Genomic DNA, 17,344 nt, shown 5'->3' with positions numbered 1-17,344 from the left:
CCCACGTCGTCTAAGATTGCCATCCCTCTAGATGAGGCCATCATGGAGGCCACCACAAATATCTGGCAGACTCCAGCCTCTATCCCACCCACTAATAAATGGGCAGACAAGAAGTACTTGATTCCACTGAGGGGAACAGAGTTTTTATTTACCCACCCTCAACCGAATTCCCTCTTCATGAAGTCTTCTCAACAGAGATCAAAGGCACCACAGTACAAATCCACAGGGTCTGACAAGGATGCAAAGAAACTGGGCTTATTCGGAAGGAAAGTATATTCATCTTCAGCCCTGCTTTTGCACATGGCCAACTATGCTGCGCATCTCTCAAGCCATAATGTCGACAGCTACATGAGGGTTACTTCACTAGTGGACTTTCTTTAAAGGAGTTCCACTAAAGGACATTTGCAGAGTGGCAACATGGTCATCCTACAACACCTTTGCCAGACACTATGCGATTCACCTCTCCTCCTTTTGGCAATATTTCTGTGTGTTCTCGTGTCAATAAAGACTTACTCAATTCGATTGAAACTGTGCTGTTATGCCCAAAAGGTCTGTTTACGCCAAGTGCTGCTGGGTTGATCTGAAAGCTTCTACAAAAGGATAATTCTTGAATGGCACCTGCTCCCAGATATGGTACCTAAAATAACTTTTATTTATGCTATTTTTAGTTTCCTCATTCTAGATATGTTGAAGTCCACTCATATTTGTCCATGATGCTCCAAGAGAGTGACATGTCCCCTTTCACTTTCACTCCATATGAGTGCATCCACACTTGTAAGGACATACTAAATTTGCATTAGTAGATTAGAAACAAAACTTGGTAACAGCAGTACTTTATTCAGACTATATTTTTTATACACTGCTGAAATGAGAGCAGGAGCAGTGTGGTCAAGGTGTGGGGTCTTATCGACAAGTCTGAGTTGCCTGTAATACTTGCAGGAAGAGAATAGCAATCAACAGTCTTTGAATGGCAAAGAAACCTTATCAAGAAAAGAAAGTATCAGGTAACAAATTTTAGAATGTATTTCCTGGGTGGTTTCAGGATACGAGTCATTTCTCTGTGTAGGTGGTAATTTAGCCACTGGTATAGAAGTTCTCTCTTATACATTGTCTTGTAGCTGTTCTGAAATCACTTTTTAAATACATGTTTATTTAATTAGTAGGTATTATTAAAAGAGAGCTGACACCATTAAGATATCAGAAAGCTTAATTTATGTCCACAGTACAAAAGCTATGTCATACACCAGAAGCTCTGGGAAAACTTTTATTTTATAGAATGCCTGCTCTTTTTCAATTATACAACTACAAAAATCCCAAACTGATCAAAACATCTATTTTCTTACTTGATGTATTAATAAAATCAAAACCAATTTTAAAAGAAAAATATATTCCAAGAATAAAACATGTTCACCAAATTTAAGCCTGGTTTACATTTTTAATTGTATATTTAGTTATAGAATTGTTAGTGTAGACAATTATGATGGAACCTATTACAGTGTTTGCCTGTGACCCTGATCCAGAGTACATTTTGCTTATATAACCGGACAAATGATTGCGTAATTTAACTTTTATCAAGATTCCAGATAAATCTGTTAGTGACACACAAATCCACAATCGAGTCTCCCATAGTATTCTTGCCAACAAATTAAAGAAGTATGGATTGAATGAATGGACTATAGGGTGGATAGAAAGTTGGCTAGATCATTGGGCTCAACTTGTAGTGATCAACAGCTCAATATCTAGTTGGCAGCTGCTGTCAGGCAGAGTGCCTTGGGTCAGTCCTGGAGCTGGTTTTGTTCAACATCTTTTATTAATGATCTGGATAATTGGATGGCTTGTATCCTTAGGAAATCTGCAGATTACACAAAGATGCAGGGGCAGGTGGGGGAGGGAGAGTAGGTATGCTGGATGATAGGATCCAGAGTGGCCTACACAAATTGGAGGCTGGACCAAAAAAATCTGATGAGGTTCACCAAAGACAAGTGCAGAGTCCTACACTTAGGATGGAACAATCCCAAGCACCACTACAGGCTGGGGACTGACTGGCTGAGCTGCAGTTCTGAAGACAAGGACCTGTGGATTACAGTAGATGAGAAGCTGGATAGGATTCAACAGTATACCCTTGGTGCCAAGAAAGCTAATGGCATATTGGACTGCATTAGTAGAAGCATTTACAGAAGATTGAGGGAAACAATTATTCCTCTCTGGCATGATGCGAGTTTCATTAGGAGTACTGTGGTCTCCCTCTACAGAAGAGATGAGGACAATTTGGAGAGAGTTTAGTGGAGGGCACAAAAATGGTTAGGGGGCTGGGGCACATGACTTATAAGGAGAGGTTGAGGGAACTAAATTTAATTTCCAGAAGAGAAGAACGAGGGGGAATTTGATAGCAGCTTTCAGTTACCTAAAGGGAAGCTCCACAGAGGATGGAACCAGGCAATTCTTCGTGGTGACAGATCAAGGAGTAATGGTCTCAAATTGCAGTTTGGGAGGTCTAGTTTGAATATTAGAAAAAAACTACTTCAATAGGAGTGTAGTGAAGCAGTGGGATGGGTTGCCTAGAGAGGTGGAGGAGTCTCTATCTTTAAAAACCTCCAAGACAAATCTTGACAAAGATCTGGCTGGCATGATTTAGTTGGGGTTGGCCCTGTTCTGAACAGGGAATTGGACAAGACGTCTTCCTGACCTCTTGTCCAGCCCTAATCGTCTGTGATCCTGTGACAAATGTGGCGAATTTTCTGCCATTTTCTAGCTCCTCCATTTGCCTGTTCACTGTTTTGCCTGTATTTGTCATATGTCTGTTTTCCCACAAGAAGTTTAGAGGGTGTTCTCCACTTTCCTCAGAAAAGGGCAGAACAGCAAGAGGGAATAGCTTTGTGATTTAGGACAACAGAGAATCTAGGATGAAGGGAACCCTGCATACTGAACTCTTTATTGGAAGTAAGGGGTTTATGTGTTGCCTGGGTGTAGTGAGACACAGAAACAGGAGTCTGCAATAGAGGTCTCCTCCCTATAACCCTTATGTTGTATGTTACACACCATGTGGAGCTTTTAACTTAGCAATATTCAGTCACAACTGAGTAACTGACCTATTTTCTCCTCCTTGGGAGATCTCATCATGCAGTAACAGTAGGGATGTAAGGTCTGCCACACGTTTTATGTGACAGTGTCCATTGTAAGCAAGGTTGCTATTTATAAATTGCTAGGTCTGTCTGAAGCCCAAGCACTTCTAAGTGCATGTGGAACATTAGATCTCAGGCTAGTACCTTAAGATTCTTTGTTTCAGTAGATAGCAACAATCCAAGCTGAAGTAACTTTGAGGCAGAGAGAATGTGAACATGATCTGGTGAAAGCTGAGCCTGCTCTAGTGGCTGCAACAGCAGCTTTAGATACACTTAATAAGGTAAGAGTCAAGCATTTTTGGGGGGGGGTTGGGGGAGTTAGATTATTTTACTCACTTTTCTTAAAAGTAGAATGCTAGAGTTGTATGTTATTTTACTGTGATTTATTTGTTATAGGAGATTCTACTGACTGTGAGAAGTATGATTTGATGATTTAGTTTAAGTTAAATAGGAATTTTGCATGAGAAAATGGCTTCTGCAATTTATGCTATAGAAAAATATGTGTGTATATAGAATTCATGCAGAACACTACTCACTTGTTTTAGTGCTCCTGGAGAGCTTCTTTAAATATCATGCCGATGGTTGCAGCTATAATTACTAAGTGAAGTATAATAAACTCTGTTTTAACCAATATTCAAACAACCAGGCTTCTCAATTGATTGGCATTCCATTTCATGTGTGCGCTCCTCCGCTTTCCTGCCCAGTGCTTACCACCCAGAGTGGCTCCCTGCATGGTGCAGCCATGTGTGAGCCACTCAAAACTGCTCCCCAGGTGGCCATGTGCAAGCCACCCAGAGCAGCTCCCCATGCGAAGTGACCATGCATAAGCCCAGCAAGTGGCTTCCCACCAACATGGTAATGAGGAAGCAGTTCATCGGGAGCTGGCGCCAGTGGTGGGGGAGCAAAGGGGAGCCGAACTTTGTTATTCGGTATATCGGAACATCCGGCAACCTCCCAGTCCTGGGGCTGCCAGATACGAAAGAGTTTACCCTAATGATTAAGGGGTTCACAAGTAACAAAGACTCTTCAAGGAGTACAGTATATCTGTGCATTCTTAATCTCTGTATCAGAATGATTCTGAGGTACCTCTGGTGCCCTGGCAATTGCATTATTTCTCTGTAGACATCCCTCACTTTTTTTTTTGGTAGCTAATTCTTATGTGTGGCAGCTTCCTGCAGATTTTTGTTTGTGATTACTCTTCAGGTTAATCTCACTGAGCTGAAAGCCTTCCCTAACCCACCAGTTGCTGTAACTAATGTTACTGCTGCAGTCATGGTATTACTGGCTTATAAAGGCAAAGTGCCTCGAGACCGAAGTTGGAAAGCTGCTAAAGTCTTCATGGGAAAGGTACTCGATAGTGAGAAATCATCTGTTGGCTGTGTGTGGTGGGTGAGGGGAGGACTTGTTGAGTATTATAGTCAAGGAAGTTTGAGTCAAATGTAATATCACTTTCATATTGTTCTAAATAATTTCTCCTCCTGGCTTCAGTAGCATGCAAAGTCACCATGAGCTTCAACTGGGAGTCAGTCATGATTTGCAAAATTGAGAACAGTCACAGGGAAGATAATCTGTACCTAAATCTTACCTGATATCCATTTATCCAATTACTTGCAGAAGGAGACTCAGGTTGTTGGGGTTTTTCTCTCTGTGTGTAATGAATGGGTTTCTACAAATGAATGATCTCTGTGAAAATATATTTCAGGTTGCACATTTTTATTTTTGTTTTTGTTTTCAAATTTGGTTAGAGATCAATACAATCTCGAAAACAAACTAAATGTAGAGTACCCATTTTGCTTTTGTGTTTTTAACATCATGAAAGCAGGAGTTAACTTGTGGAAATGTTCTCAGCAGTGCAAATGTTTTGGGTACTTTGGCTTTTCTTCTTGCAGGTTGATGACTTCCTTCAAGCTTTGATTAATTATGACAAGGAGCATATTCCTGAGAGCTGTCTGAAAGTGATCAAAGAACAGTATTTGAAAGATCCAGAATTCAACCCAAATTTGGTTCGCACAAAGTCCTTTGCAGCAGCTGGTCTCTGTGCTTGGGTCATCAACATAGTAAAATTCTATGAGGTACTATATATCAATGTATTTGGTCTCTGTCTGGACTCGTATGTGGGTTTGGAAGGGTGCTATGACAGAAGCTTGTTACTATTTCAGTAGGCTCAATATATTACTTTCAGTGAAGATACAAGACAATGCAGATAGAAGTTGAAATGGAAAACAATACAGAGACTTGAAAACTTTTTGAAAAAAGAACAAATTTGTGGCCATTGGGGTTTACAATTATTTCTTATATAACAGTGGGGACAGTTTGTATATCCTTCTCCACCTCCAGCTATACATTCCCCTTCTTGAACAAAGAGAAAATATCAGCTAGCTGTCCATATGAGATACAGTTGAGAAATTCTGATTCTCCAACAGATGCCAGTGGTATACATACAAATGGTGAGCCCATTGCAGTATGAAGGCAGGATTCATTTAATTGTAAATATTAGAGAATTTACTAGATTGCAGTGTACCATTTAAATGCATGCTTAACCCTTTAATCTTTGAGACAAAAAAATCATTCCACATAAACTGATTTGAGTGCCACAGCAGATCTGCTTTCTGAAATTGAACCCCGCCCCCCCATACACATTCTGTGCTAAACATACAAAAATTGCAAAGCATTTGGGAAGAGTGGGCAGGTTAACTCCTCTCCTAGCAAGCAAGTACTATGTGTGCACAGCTGTAATTATGAATTTAATATAGGTTTGTATGTATTTCACTACAATGTAGAAAGACTACAGTTAAAGCAAATGCATAAGACCTGTGGTGTACTGGTTTATTGCCCAGATTAGTCATTCTTTTATTAGATGTCTTTGACAATCTCTGTGAATGAATACAAGACCGACTTTTTGTCCCGGTAAAACAATACGCTCCTGTATTCCTCAAGGTGTATTGTGATGTGGAGCCCAAACGTCATGCATTAGCCCAGGCAAATGCTGAACTAGAAGTGGCCACTGAAAAGCTAGAAGCGGTTAGGAAGAAACTTGTTGTAAGTACTATCTGAACAACAATAATCGTCCTCCAGTATTTTGAGTTTATTTCATTGGCTTGTGTCCATCTGTGTAGCAAGGCATCAACTCTGTGCAGAAAGGTCACTGATTTTATTACTCCCTAGTTCTGAAATGCCATATAGTGTTTGTTTTAGTGTCAAAGATCTGATTGTCTGAAGCTTTATTACTACTTTCCTTATAAGCCTGTTGAAGGGCATCCTGCCTTATCTGTTGGAGCACATTAAGCTGTTAACAAGAAATTACAGAATTTCCCCAAAGCCATTCAGACACATTATATAATCAAATACAGGTTGAACCTCTCTAGTCCAGTACCCTTGGCACCTGACCAGTGCCAAACAAGAGAATTTGCCAAACCACAGAGGTCAGTATTGTCTGGCAGCATTACCAACACTTCCACTGATTACTGGGCTCTTGGACGACATTTAGGGGTAAAGTAGAGCTAAATAACAGCACAGAATTTTGAGAGCCTGGACTAGTGGCTGGAAACAAACTTTATGAGGCCATGGGAAGCTTGGCCACACCCATGGTAAGTGGGCATCCAGCAAATCAAAATCATGCTGGATTAGAGATATTGCCAGACAAGAGTGTGCTGGGCTAGAGAAGTTCAACCTGTATAGCTGTGTCTACACTAGGTATTATTTCCGAATGTCCAGGCCCTCTTTTGAAAGAGTACGCAGCGCGTCCACCCATGCTGTGCACTCTTTCAAAAATGAAATTGAAGGAACACACCCCAGGTTCCGAAATAGTTCTTCAAAACATGAAATTGGAAAAAGCCATCCCTTTCTAAAGCTTATTTCGACAGAAGGCATGTATAGACGTTCTGCAACCCACTCTTTCGAAAGAGCGGTGTCTGTCATGGCTGCAATCAGCTGTTAGGGAAAGACATGTTGTCCAGCGCCTGTGGGGCTCTAGAGTCTGTGCATGCAGCAGCTCTTAAAGCTGCATGCACCCAGAAACCCCATTGCAGGAAGCCCTGGACACACTCAGAGTGGGGGCCTTAGGGCTTCTCTCCTCACTGGATGCTGGCCATGCTGTGTCGGCAGCCACTGTGGGTCTGGCTGAGGCATGCAGGGGCACTACGTGGTGTGCCAGGCCGCGTCCCAGCCCTTATCTGGGCACCCCAGCCTCCCCCTAGGTGTGTGGCCTTGCCCTCCTTACCTCCATCATGACGGCCCCAACTGTGGCTTTGCCCACACCAAATTGGTGTCCTGCAGACCAGTAGCTGTCTGGAGTGGCCAGCTTCCAGACAGCAATTGTGACCCTCTTCTCCATGGGGAGGGCTCACTGCATCCAGGTGTCCTCATGTCTCAGCACAGGGGACAGCCCCTGGCAGTGCTCCAGAAAGGTCTGCTGCCACACCCAGGAATTCCAGAGCCATGGGGCATCATCCCACTCCCCCATGACTAGGTGCTCCCACCAGTCTGAGCAGGTGGGGTAGCTCCAGAGCGGGTGGAGCACCCCAGGTGGGGGGTGGCGATGAAGGAGCTGAAGGTCTGGGGCATCCCCACTGGAGCTGCAGGGCAGCCACCACTGCTGTGGACAGCAGAACAACCACATCGCTGGCGGCAGCAAGCAGGGTTTCCAGCTGCTGCTGGTTCATGCTCTGTCCTACGGGCACTGTGTTTGCAGGGCTGGTAGCAGCTCTGCAGGCCTTGTGTTGTGCACAGTGAGGATGTTGGGCAGGGGCCCTTTAAAGGGGAGTCCAGCTGTGACCCTGGAAGGGCTTGTCTGCTTTCACGCCTCACCTGCGACATTTCCTTTTCCCTTCTTTCAAAAGAGACCATGGGTATGTGTAGATGCTCTCTTTTTTGAAGGGCTCACTAGCCCCTTTCAAAAGGGCAAATGGCCCATTTGACAGCACAAATTGATGGCGCCAGGCCCAGCTCATGTGTAGATGTTCCCCTTTGAAGGGGCATCTTTTGGCTACTCTCTTTCGAGTGATGCCCTTTTGAAAGAACGCTGTAGTATAGACATAGCTTATGTGATTTAATAAATAAAAATGACAGTTGCTGTAAGTAACAGAATGATTTGTATGAGCTATGTATTCCTGTAGAATCCGTTGTTATATGGCTATTGACCTGTGGTTGCATGGAATAACTTCTAGAATGAGTGTTGTTGGAAGCTCATGCCCATCTCAATTTATTGCTTGGTATTAATTACATCCTAAAAATAAAACTAGAATCTCTCTGAATCTTAAAGGAAAACATTGTGTAAAAGGAAACCTGGCTGAAGATCAGTGTGTATTCTATATGGCTATGGAGTAAATATGTATGATAAATATGCAATGTGATGATATATTTGGCCATTCAGATACTCCCAAGAAGAGTTATAATTTTAACCTGTGATGTACAACTCTTCCTACAGGAAAATCTACATAATTAGAGTTCAATAAGCACTTGACTACCTGTAGAAAAAATAGTAAGGGAAAAGATAGAAAATGCACCTATGTTAAAGGCCAGAAATTGAACACAGAGATTGTACCTTATTGTTTTAGGAGAAGACAAAAGAGAGAATAGTAAAAAGTTCTTTGAGCTATTATTAAGCACAGAACAAAGCACAAGCAGTCTACTTTAAAAATTACTAAAATTACTGCGTGGGAGTCCTACATTTATGACCACTCATGGACATTCTGATCATTATTATCATTACACGTGCTTAAAAAGATTTATTCTCCCTACCCTAACCCCTACTCACCAGCCTTGCAAACTGAGTGTGGAACCTAAAAGTCATCCTGGGATCTTTCCTTCTTGGATGTCACTCCCTAAGAATAAGCACTATGCAGGTTAAATTCTACCCATTAGAAATTAAGTTGCATAGGTCTGACTCGGGACAGGATCTGCTCAATCTGCTGGAATGTTGTTAAGAATGAGCAAGCCAGGATATCGTCCAGCTTGCTTTCTCACCACTGAGTTGATTAAACTGGGCTGAAAGGACTAAAGAACGAAGTAAAGGGTTATTTTATCCAGAATATAGCATAGGTGGCTTTGAATAGAAACACAGGAGTAAAAGTTCAATTCATATTTGATGGTAAATATAGTTTTTGGCACAAGCAGTAACTCAGAAGATAGGATGGTGTGAAGAAGCAGAGGTCCTGGTTTCTCTGTAGCCATACAGAATTCACATGTATCTTAAGCCAGGCTTCCTTTTACATAGGGGCTGGCTGTGGTTAACTTTTCTGCAAAATGGACAATAGAATGCCAGGTTACAGTTCTGTCTGTTTAGAAGGTTAATCAAGTTGAGGGAAGATTGTGAGGAGCTAGCTTCAGAGGGATTTCACCAAGCTAAGTGAATGAGCGAAACTATAGCAGATGCAGTTAGGTGGATAGTAATACATATTGGAAAGAATAATATGATCTCTTCCTATTACTTTCTGGGTTCTAAGTTAACTGTATCATGTGAAGAGAGAGACCTGAGCATCGTTAACAGGTAGTTCAGTGAAGAGTTCTGTTCAACGTCATCAGAAGTGGTCAAAAAAAGCAAACAAAATGTTGTAAGAAATCATAGTGTAACTGCTAGCTTGGTATATTGATTAGCTTGTTAGACTGCACTGATCGATAGTGACTCAGATTCCTGGATGGCTGCAGCATCAGGAAAATTATTACCAATATTGTTAGAATGAGAGACCCGAGAAGCGCATAAGAAATAAATGCAGTTTATCACAAGGCCCGTTATGAACAAATCATCTTAGCAGAGAAACAATCCCTAGAACACTGCAATACAACAGCAGGGAAGAGTGCAAAGTGTTTAGGCCTCACTCTCATCTCCTGCAGAATATCTGCCTCCTCATCTTCATTGTCTCCACCACCACTAAGAAGTGTCATCCTGATTTCTCTTCAGACCCAAAGGCCGGGATGTATTACCCTTAATGGCTGTGCCTACACTAGCCCAAGACTTCGAAATGGCCATGCAAATGGCCATTTCGAAGTTTACTAATGAAGCGCTGAAATACATATTCAGCACCTCATTAGAATGCCAGCAGCCACGGCACTTCGAAATTGACGTGGCTCGTCCAGACAGGACTCCTTTTTGAAAGGACCCTGGCAACTTCGAAATCCCCTAACAGCACATAGGAATAAGGGGATTTCGAAGTGCTGGGGTCCTTTCGAAAAGTTAGGGGATTTCGAAGTTGCTGGGGTCCTTTCGAAAAGGAGCCCTGTCTGGATGAGCCGCGCGGCGGCGAGCCACGTCAATTTCGAAGTGCTGCGGCTGCTGGCATTCTAATGAGGCACTGAATATGTATTTCAGCGCTTCATTAAGTAACCTTCGAAATGGCCATTTGCATGGCCATTTCGAAGTCTTGGACTAGTGTAGACATAGCCAATGTGTTATGCAAAACCTTTGGGCTTGATCCATATTTATGAATGTTTCAACCTCCTTTTCTTTACCTGTACTTCCACAGATTTTGAGGTGCCCTTTTTTTCAGCGTCTAATTTGTAAGTTACCCTTATACTTATTAGCATTTATAACCCTTGATCACCAAAACTTATTGTTAGCATGTTGCTGACGCCCTATGACTGCAAAAATTCCCCAGCCGTTACAATCAGCTTTAACTAGTTTTATTTTATACATTACATTTCCCCCACAGACAACAGCAAGGCGCACGTCTATTGTAACAGCACAGTTTCTAGCACAAGGTTATTTATCAGTCAGCTTGTCAAGTCAACCCATTCTTCTGCCTGAGGCTCTGTTTGTCTAAGCTAAATATTTTACAGGCCTGACTCCTGCAGGCCCTTTATTACAGCATGAATTAACATTTCTGTTCATCTCTGTATCCTAAGTATAGCTGATATCTTTTATCTTTGGCTACAGAGTGGAGGGGAGAATAATGAAGAAATATACCACCAATATTTAAATAAATGGTGTGACCTCTTTTGGAACACTGTGTCCTGTATTGGTTGCCTCATCTTAAAAAGGGACTTGTAGAATTAGAGGAGGCACAGAGACTAATTAGGGCATGGGCAAAGTCTAATAAGAAGAAAGATTGAAAGGATTGGAATTGTTTAACTTGGAGAACCGACAAATAAGAGGGGACATAAAGTATAAACTAAGTGTCATAGGGAAATAAATTAGAATCTTCAATTCACTCCATCATGTAACACAAGAGTAGAGAAGTAAATGAAACAGAAGGATGGCAAATCCAAAAGGAAGTATTTTCCATACAATGCATATTTAATCTGTAGACTGCCTTGCAGTTAAATAGTCACAGATTTTTTTCTTCCAAGGCTAAATGGAACAGTTATGGTGAACTAGTGCGATCACTTGCGTAACATAAGCCATTGTGTTTCACCCAGTAATTTTTGTGCCATGTGTGTGTTTGGTTTAACTAGAGCAAGGGTTGGCAACCTGTGTCTCCGGAGCTGCATGTGGCTTTTTAAGGAGCCACTTGCAGCTCCAAGTGCTGCAGCTGCTGACTCCATTTGCAGCTCTGGAGGCTGCCACCGCTTAAACAATGCCCACCATTAAAGTGGAATTTTTTGTTTGTTTAAGCGAGGGCAGCCTCCGGAGCCACTGAGCAGTCAGCTACGGCAGTAGGAGAAGCCTGCAGGGCAGGCAGCTGCCTGCACATTCCATGTTGGGGAAGTCAGCCTGCAGGAGAGCTGTGGGGAGCACAGCCATGCTGAAGAAGCAGCAGGGGGAAGTAGCGGGGGGAGGGTGGCAGAGAAGCAGTGGCAGTGCACAGAGCTCATCAGCTGAGGAAGGTAAATCCTGCGGATGAGGGGGCAGGTTTGGGGCTGAGAGGGTTTAAGCCTGGGGTTAGGATGACAGTTTGGGGGTCAATGGATTAAATCTGGGGATGCAGGGGGGGGCTTGGGGGTTGAGGTGGGTAAAGCCTGGAGGTGGGGGTAACTCAACTTTCTAACTGATACAAATCATTGTGTGTGCACTGTTCTTAAAATAGGGGTGACAAAAAGCATGGTTGAGCATTACTTATTAAGTAAGGACTGTCTCGTATTCACATGCATTGTGGCTCTTGAAGTATTGATTTTTGTAACTGAATTTGAAAAAAATGGCTCTTCTCACTATTTTGGTTGCACATCATTGAGTCCAAGAGCTCAGCAGGATTCAAAAAGTGCTTAGACCTTTTGGTTAACAATAATATCCAGAGCTGTTATAATAAATGTTAGAAGTGACCAGGAGATTTAGAAGAGACATAATCCTCTCTGCTTGAGACCTTTAATCCAACCTCAAACTACTGATAATTGGGAAGAAACTTTCAATGAGAACAGGCTATCCTATAGGAAATCAAACAGTTTATCTTCCTGTGACTCCTTCAGTGGCAGGATGCTAAACTAGATGGACCATTGGTTTGATTTAACAAGGCAATTCCCTTAGACAAAGGGAATCATGAGTACTGAAAGATCTCCTGTTGAGCTGGAGAACTTCTATACTTGCTTCTTGCAGCCCACATCTTGAATCCCCTCAACTTAAATTAGGGTGTGAGCTGTACATAGCCCACTAGAAGAAAATCTTGCAGTATATCCAAATATCTTATGTTTTTCAGCAAATGATAGGGAAAAGGGACTGCTTGCCAGCGTATTGCTGCTTTACGTGAGTAATCTGATTTATGTAGCTCACTAGTACAAGTTACAAACACACTCAAAAAGGCATCCTTATAGCTGTGAGGCATCCTATGTAGAAATGGCTCCACAGTATTATAATTTAGCACTAGATAAAGGAAAGACACCACTTGGCAGTTACTGCCATATATGTGAAGTGTTCAGTTAAAGGTAATGTTGTTTTAATAATATCTGCTACTGAATTAACTGAAATATTTAATTAAAACTTTGTTCTTACCTGACAGTATTGTATAAGTCTGTAAAAGATTATCATGATTGTAACAATCCAGTCTAAATCCTCGTGCAACATACACAAATAGATACAATCACCATGCAACCTTTCTAGGATTGTCAGCTAGGTAAAAAAAAAAAAGAATTTCTTTTAGAAAAGGTAGTTAAAACTACTTCTGTACAGAAAGCCAGGGAAATAAACTCCATTTGGTAAAGTTCAGATTCTAGGAGCTTCAGCTATAAACAAATTAATATTCTTTTATTAGCAGAGTCCTATCATAGAGAACTATCAGAATTTTCTTCCCAGCATTGTAACATACTTTGAGACACAGAGGTTTCCCCATCAGTAAAAATTACTGTGTGTCTTCAGGCTTAATTCATTTAGGTTAAATATCAAGAAATTGTAGAGTAGATAATAGGGAAAAACTTCTAAGTATAAGAATAGTTAGTATCTGGAGTAAGTTTCCAAGCATGGTTAAGAACAGATTGGACAAACACTTGTCGGGGTAGTCTAGGGAATACTTGATCATGCCTCAGTGTAGGGAGCTGGGCTAGATGCCTTCTCAAGGTCTGCTTAACTTAATTTGCTTAATCTACTGGTCCCATTAGTGACAGGTAACCACTTTTTTCCCCTTCTTTCTGCTCCTTCACCACTATATAAACCCTGGATTCTAATTGTAACCTCCAAAAATCTGAAGATGTGAAGTCTTACCCACAAAAGCTCATGACCCTAATAAATTTGTTAGCCTTTAAGTTGCTACAAGACAGCTTTTTATCTGTGATTATAAGTCAGTTTGAGACCCTCAGATGGAAGGCACAAGCCATGGTTTCAATACAAATTTTCTGTTTCAACAGAATAGACACCTGCCAATTCCAGGAAGTCTATCACTTCCGTTTAGACTTAGCTATTACCCAGCATTTTACAGGCCATTTCTGGTTTGTGCCTATTCTCAGTTGTCCAGGATTAGTTTCCTCTCTTCTGCATCTAGTCCCACTGAAGCATTCTTCTCCCAATCAAGAGGTGGTATGCTGCCTTTGATGAATAACCTGCAGCTGATCTAGAATTTGTGGACTGCTGCTCTGCAACTGCCTTACCCCAAACTCTCTTCCTTTTTATCTTCAAAGGTAGCTTGGGCCCCCAAGGCTTGTCTGCACTGGGAACGTTTTATATTGTTTTAGATCACGTGTTAGCAAGCATGATGAGCACCTGACTTTGTACTGAATTGAGACAGACTGTCATGTAGAACTGTAGGGTTAATCGTGACTGCTGACAAGATGGTTAACATCTAACATGACTTTGATACTGTGGGGGCCAGATTCTATAGAGCATTGATGTCCCCTTTATGCCACCCAGCCATCATAAGTGAGTCATAGTATAGCTGTTAATATGTGAAAGATTCTCCTGTGCAGGGGACCTATGCTTGGTGCATACAAGCTGGAGTCAGGTCTGTACCAGGGCTGCCAAAACTGGAGATGGGGAGAGAGCTCAGGGGTCCATAGCCTCGTCGTTTTAAGAGCAAGTGCTGGGTGGAGAGGGAGGAGAAAAGTGAGTGAGGGTGGGGGAGAAGTGGTGCAGAGGCAGGGCCTCAGGGAAAAGGTGATGTAGGGGAGGAGGGGATATGGTTAGGTGTTGATGGCCCCCCATCTCTTAGGGAGCCATATTTGTGGTCTGTGCCCATGCCTCCCCCCCGGCACCCCAACATCTAAAGAGGTAGCCTGTGGTTGGAGAGAAGCAGCGAGGAGCTGTACTGGGGGAAAATATCTCAGTAGGTAGAGCATTGACCTTGTAAACCCAGGGTTGTGAGTTCAGCCCTTGATGGGGCCATTTAGAGGCCTGGGGCAAATAGATTTCAAAATAACAGCTATATCAGGCATGGTGATAGGTCTTCCTGGGAGGGCAGAAGACTGGACTTGATGACCTCTCAAGGTCCCTTCCAGTTCTATGAGATAGGTATAGTTGAGTTATGCTTTGCTAATCTTCTACTAGAAGAGGGTCTACTTACCATCCTCTATCAGTGATGCAACAAAGAGGTGCATGGCAACAGTTCTAATTGGTGCTGGGTATTTTTCTAATAGTCTACTGTGGCTAGAGTCTGCCTTCCAGATGAGACAGACAGACTTGTTCTACCTTTACAAAAGTTAACATTCTAAATGTATCAATGTAGGTGTTGTGACTTGGGCCATGGCCTGGGACAGGCTAATTTGATATTTGAATGGAAGGTGGCATTTTTATTATTTTTCTTTAAAATTGGTTGTGTAACACCACAAACTTATCCATCACTTTATAATGATGTAAAATATATTTCTTGTCTTGAAGAGATTACAGTCTAAATGCTTAAGCCAGCAAGCATTTACTTCTGAGTGCAAGTGCTTGTTACCATCAGAGGTCTAACAGAATTTCCAGGGAAACATTCATAGTAGTACATGTGTTGCTCAGTAATAAATGTTGAAAAATGACTGTGCACCGTCCCATAGAATTTCAAATAACTTAGGATAAGAAAGTGCTGTGTAATTATAGTTGTACTAGAATTCTACTTTTATACATAAGAGTAGCTGACAAGAAGTGTATAGTATTATAATAGTAATTTACCTTAGGTATTTTGAAGGTCATGAAGCTAAAAATGCATCCCAAATAGCAAAAAAATTATATATCTTCCCCTTAGAAGAAGATCACTGACCTGATTTATGAGCACTTTCCCCATTGAAGGAACAGTTTTCTTTCTTTGATTATTTTTGTTCCGGAAAATGTAAAGATTTTCCTTTATATGTAATTGCAATATTGACAATTCTTGTGATTTTTTTTTCCATGAATGATAGGATTTTGTTGAGGGCTGGTGTCTGGTTCCTCAATAATGTGAGAAGCTCCAGTCTTCTAGTCTGTTTGGCTACATCTACATGAGAGGCTTTTCCTGGCAAACTGGGCTTTTTGGGGGAAAAACCATGGAGTGTCTACATGCAAAATGCACTTTGTCAATAGTTTGTAGACAAAACCCAGCACATCCACTGGCAGCACTGTACCTTTCGCTGTTCAGGTATAAAGCCTTTCTGGACAGTGTTCTAGTGACAAGACATCTGTGTAGATACTCCAGCAGCTTTTTGTCAACAGACAGTCCTGTTTGCAGAGCTTCCGGTCAGCCATTCTGTCAAGAGAACTGGGCAGTCTGGCTGCTTTCTATCAACAGAGTAGATTGCTCTTTCGATCTGCTTTTTATGTGTAGGCACAGTCTGTCTACAGAAGTTTTGTCAGGTAATCCCTTCTGACAGGATCTTGGTAAGTGTCCGTCAGGAACTGAAGTGGGGTAGTCAATCCCAGTGGACAGATCCAAGCCAAGGGTTACCCGGAGTCAGGGAAGGCAGGAGCAAGGTTGAAACAGAGATAAAACAAGGCCACATATATCTACACAGCAGATCAGTAATCTGTCCAGATATTTTTCCTAAGCCTTAAATAGTGTGCGTGGGCCAATGAGGGAAATGTGGTAGGCTTCCCCAATCAGTGCCTCTCTGGGCAGGACATACAGTGGTGTTTGGCCTCAAAAGACCCACAGCCTAATCACTGCTCTTTCAGAGCCATTGCAAGGCAGCATGGATATGGCAGTTGCTGTGGACCCTGAGGAAGGTTCTGGCTCAGAGTATGATGTTATGGGATGAGCTGTGCTTTAGATCCCTTTTAGTTCCTCTCAAGTTCACCTATTTGGTGACAGGTTTCACTACCTTCGCCACTTTCTGGGTAGAACCATGCAGTCCTACCATTCTAACAGTAGATCTGTGGGCTTCAGCTTCCCTGTTTACCAATTGTGATAACATGACTAGGGTGACAATATCTCCCTGTCCCACATATGAGACAGGGAGATATTGGGGTAGGGGCAGCTAGTCCTGGCTCCTCGAAGCCCCAGGGATCTGGGAAGTAGGCAGCCAACCACCCAGCCTCCCTGAGCCTTGGGCTGCAGCAGCCCCCCAGTGCTCCCAGGAGCCCCAAGGAAGCAGCAGGGACAGGGCAGCCTGCTTCCTGCCCCCCCCGCAACCCACCTTCCCTGAGCCTCAGGGAAGCATCAGGGATGGGACAGACACCCATGTTCCCCTGCTTCCCTGTGCCCCAGGGAAGGGCAAAGTAGGCTAACCTGTGGACTCCCTGCTCTCTGGCCAGCAGCTGCTGGTGGAAAATACAGGACAAATAGTACCTCCTCTAAAATAAGTAGGAATGCCTGTTTGGCATCCCAAATACAGGACCGTCCTGGCAAAAACAGATCGGATGATCACCCTAAATGTGACAGTCACAGCTGTGTTTGACACTTGTAAGCGAGCTTCATCCAGGAGCCTGTAACCATCAGCTGATAAAAAAGCTAATTTACAATTAGTGGTTGACTCACGAGCTT

General features: G+C 42.5%; 1 protein-coding gene across 1 annotated transcript in view; it reads left to right on the top strand.

Annotated features, from left to right (window-relative positions):
• DNAH11 (dynein axonemal heavy chain 11) overlaps positions 1-17,344 on the top strand; it is a 327,231-nt gene that overhangs the window by 222,501 nt on the left and 87,386 nt on the right. Inside the window, exons 58-61 of the mRNA XM_074984643.1 lie at positions 3,290-3,403; positions 4,326-4,469; positions 5,012-5,194; positions 6,060-6,161. Of these exons, the coding sequence (XP_074840744.1) occupies positions 3,290-3,403; positions 4,326-4,469; positions 5,012-5,194; positions 6,060-6,161 (543 nt within the window). The remainder of the gene's footprint in view (positions 1-3,289; positions 3,404-4,325; positions 4,470-5,011; positions 5,195-6,059; positions 6,162-17,344) is intronic.

This window comes from Carettochelys insculpta, chromosome 2 (assembly GCF_033958435.1).
Source record: "Carettochelys insculpta isolate YL-2023 chromosome 2, ASM3395843v1, whole genome shotgun sequence".
In the NCBI taxonomy this organism is placed as follows: Eukaryota; Metazoa; Chordata; order Testudines; family Carettochelyidae; genus Carettochelys; species Carettochelys insculpta.
This window is presented reverse-complemented; position numbering and strand designations above follow the sequence as displayed.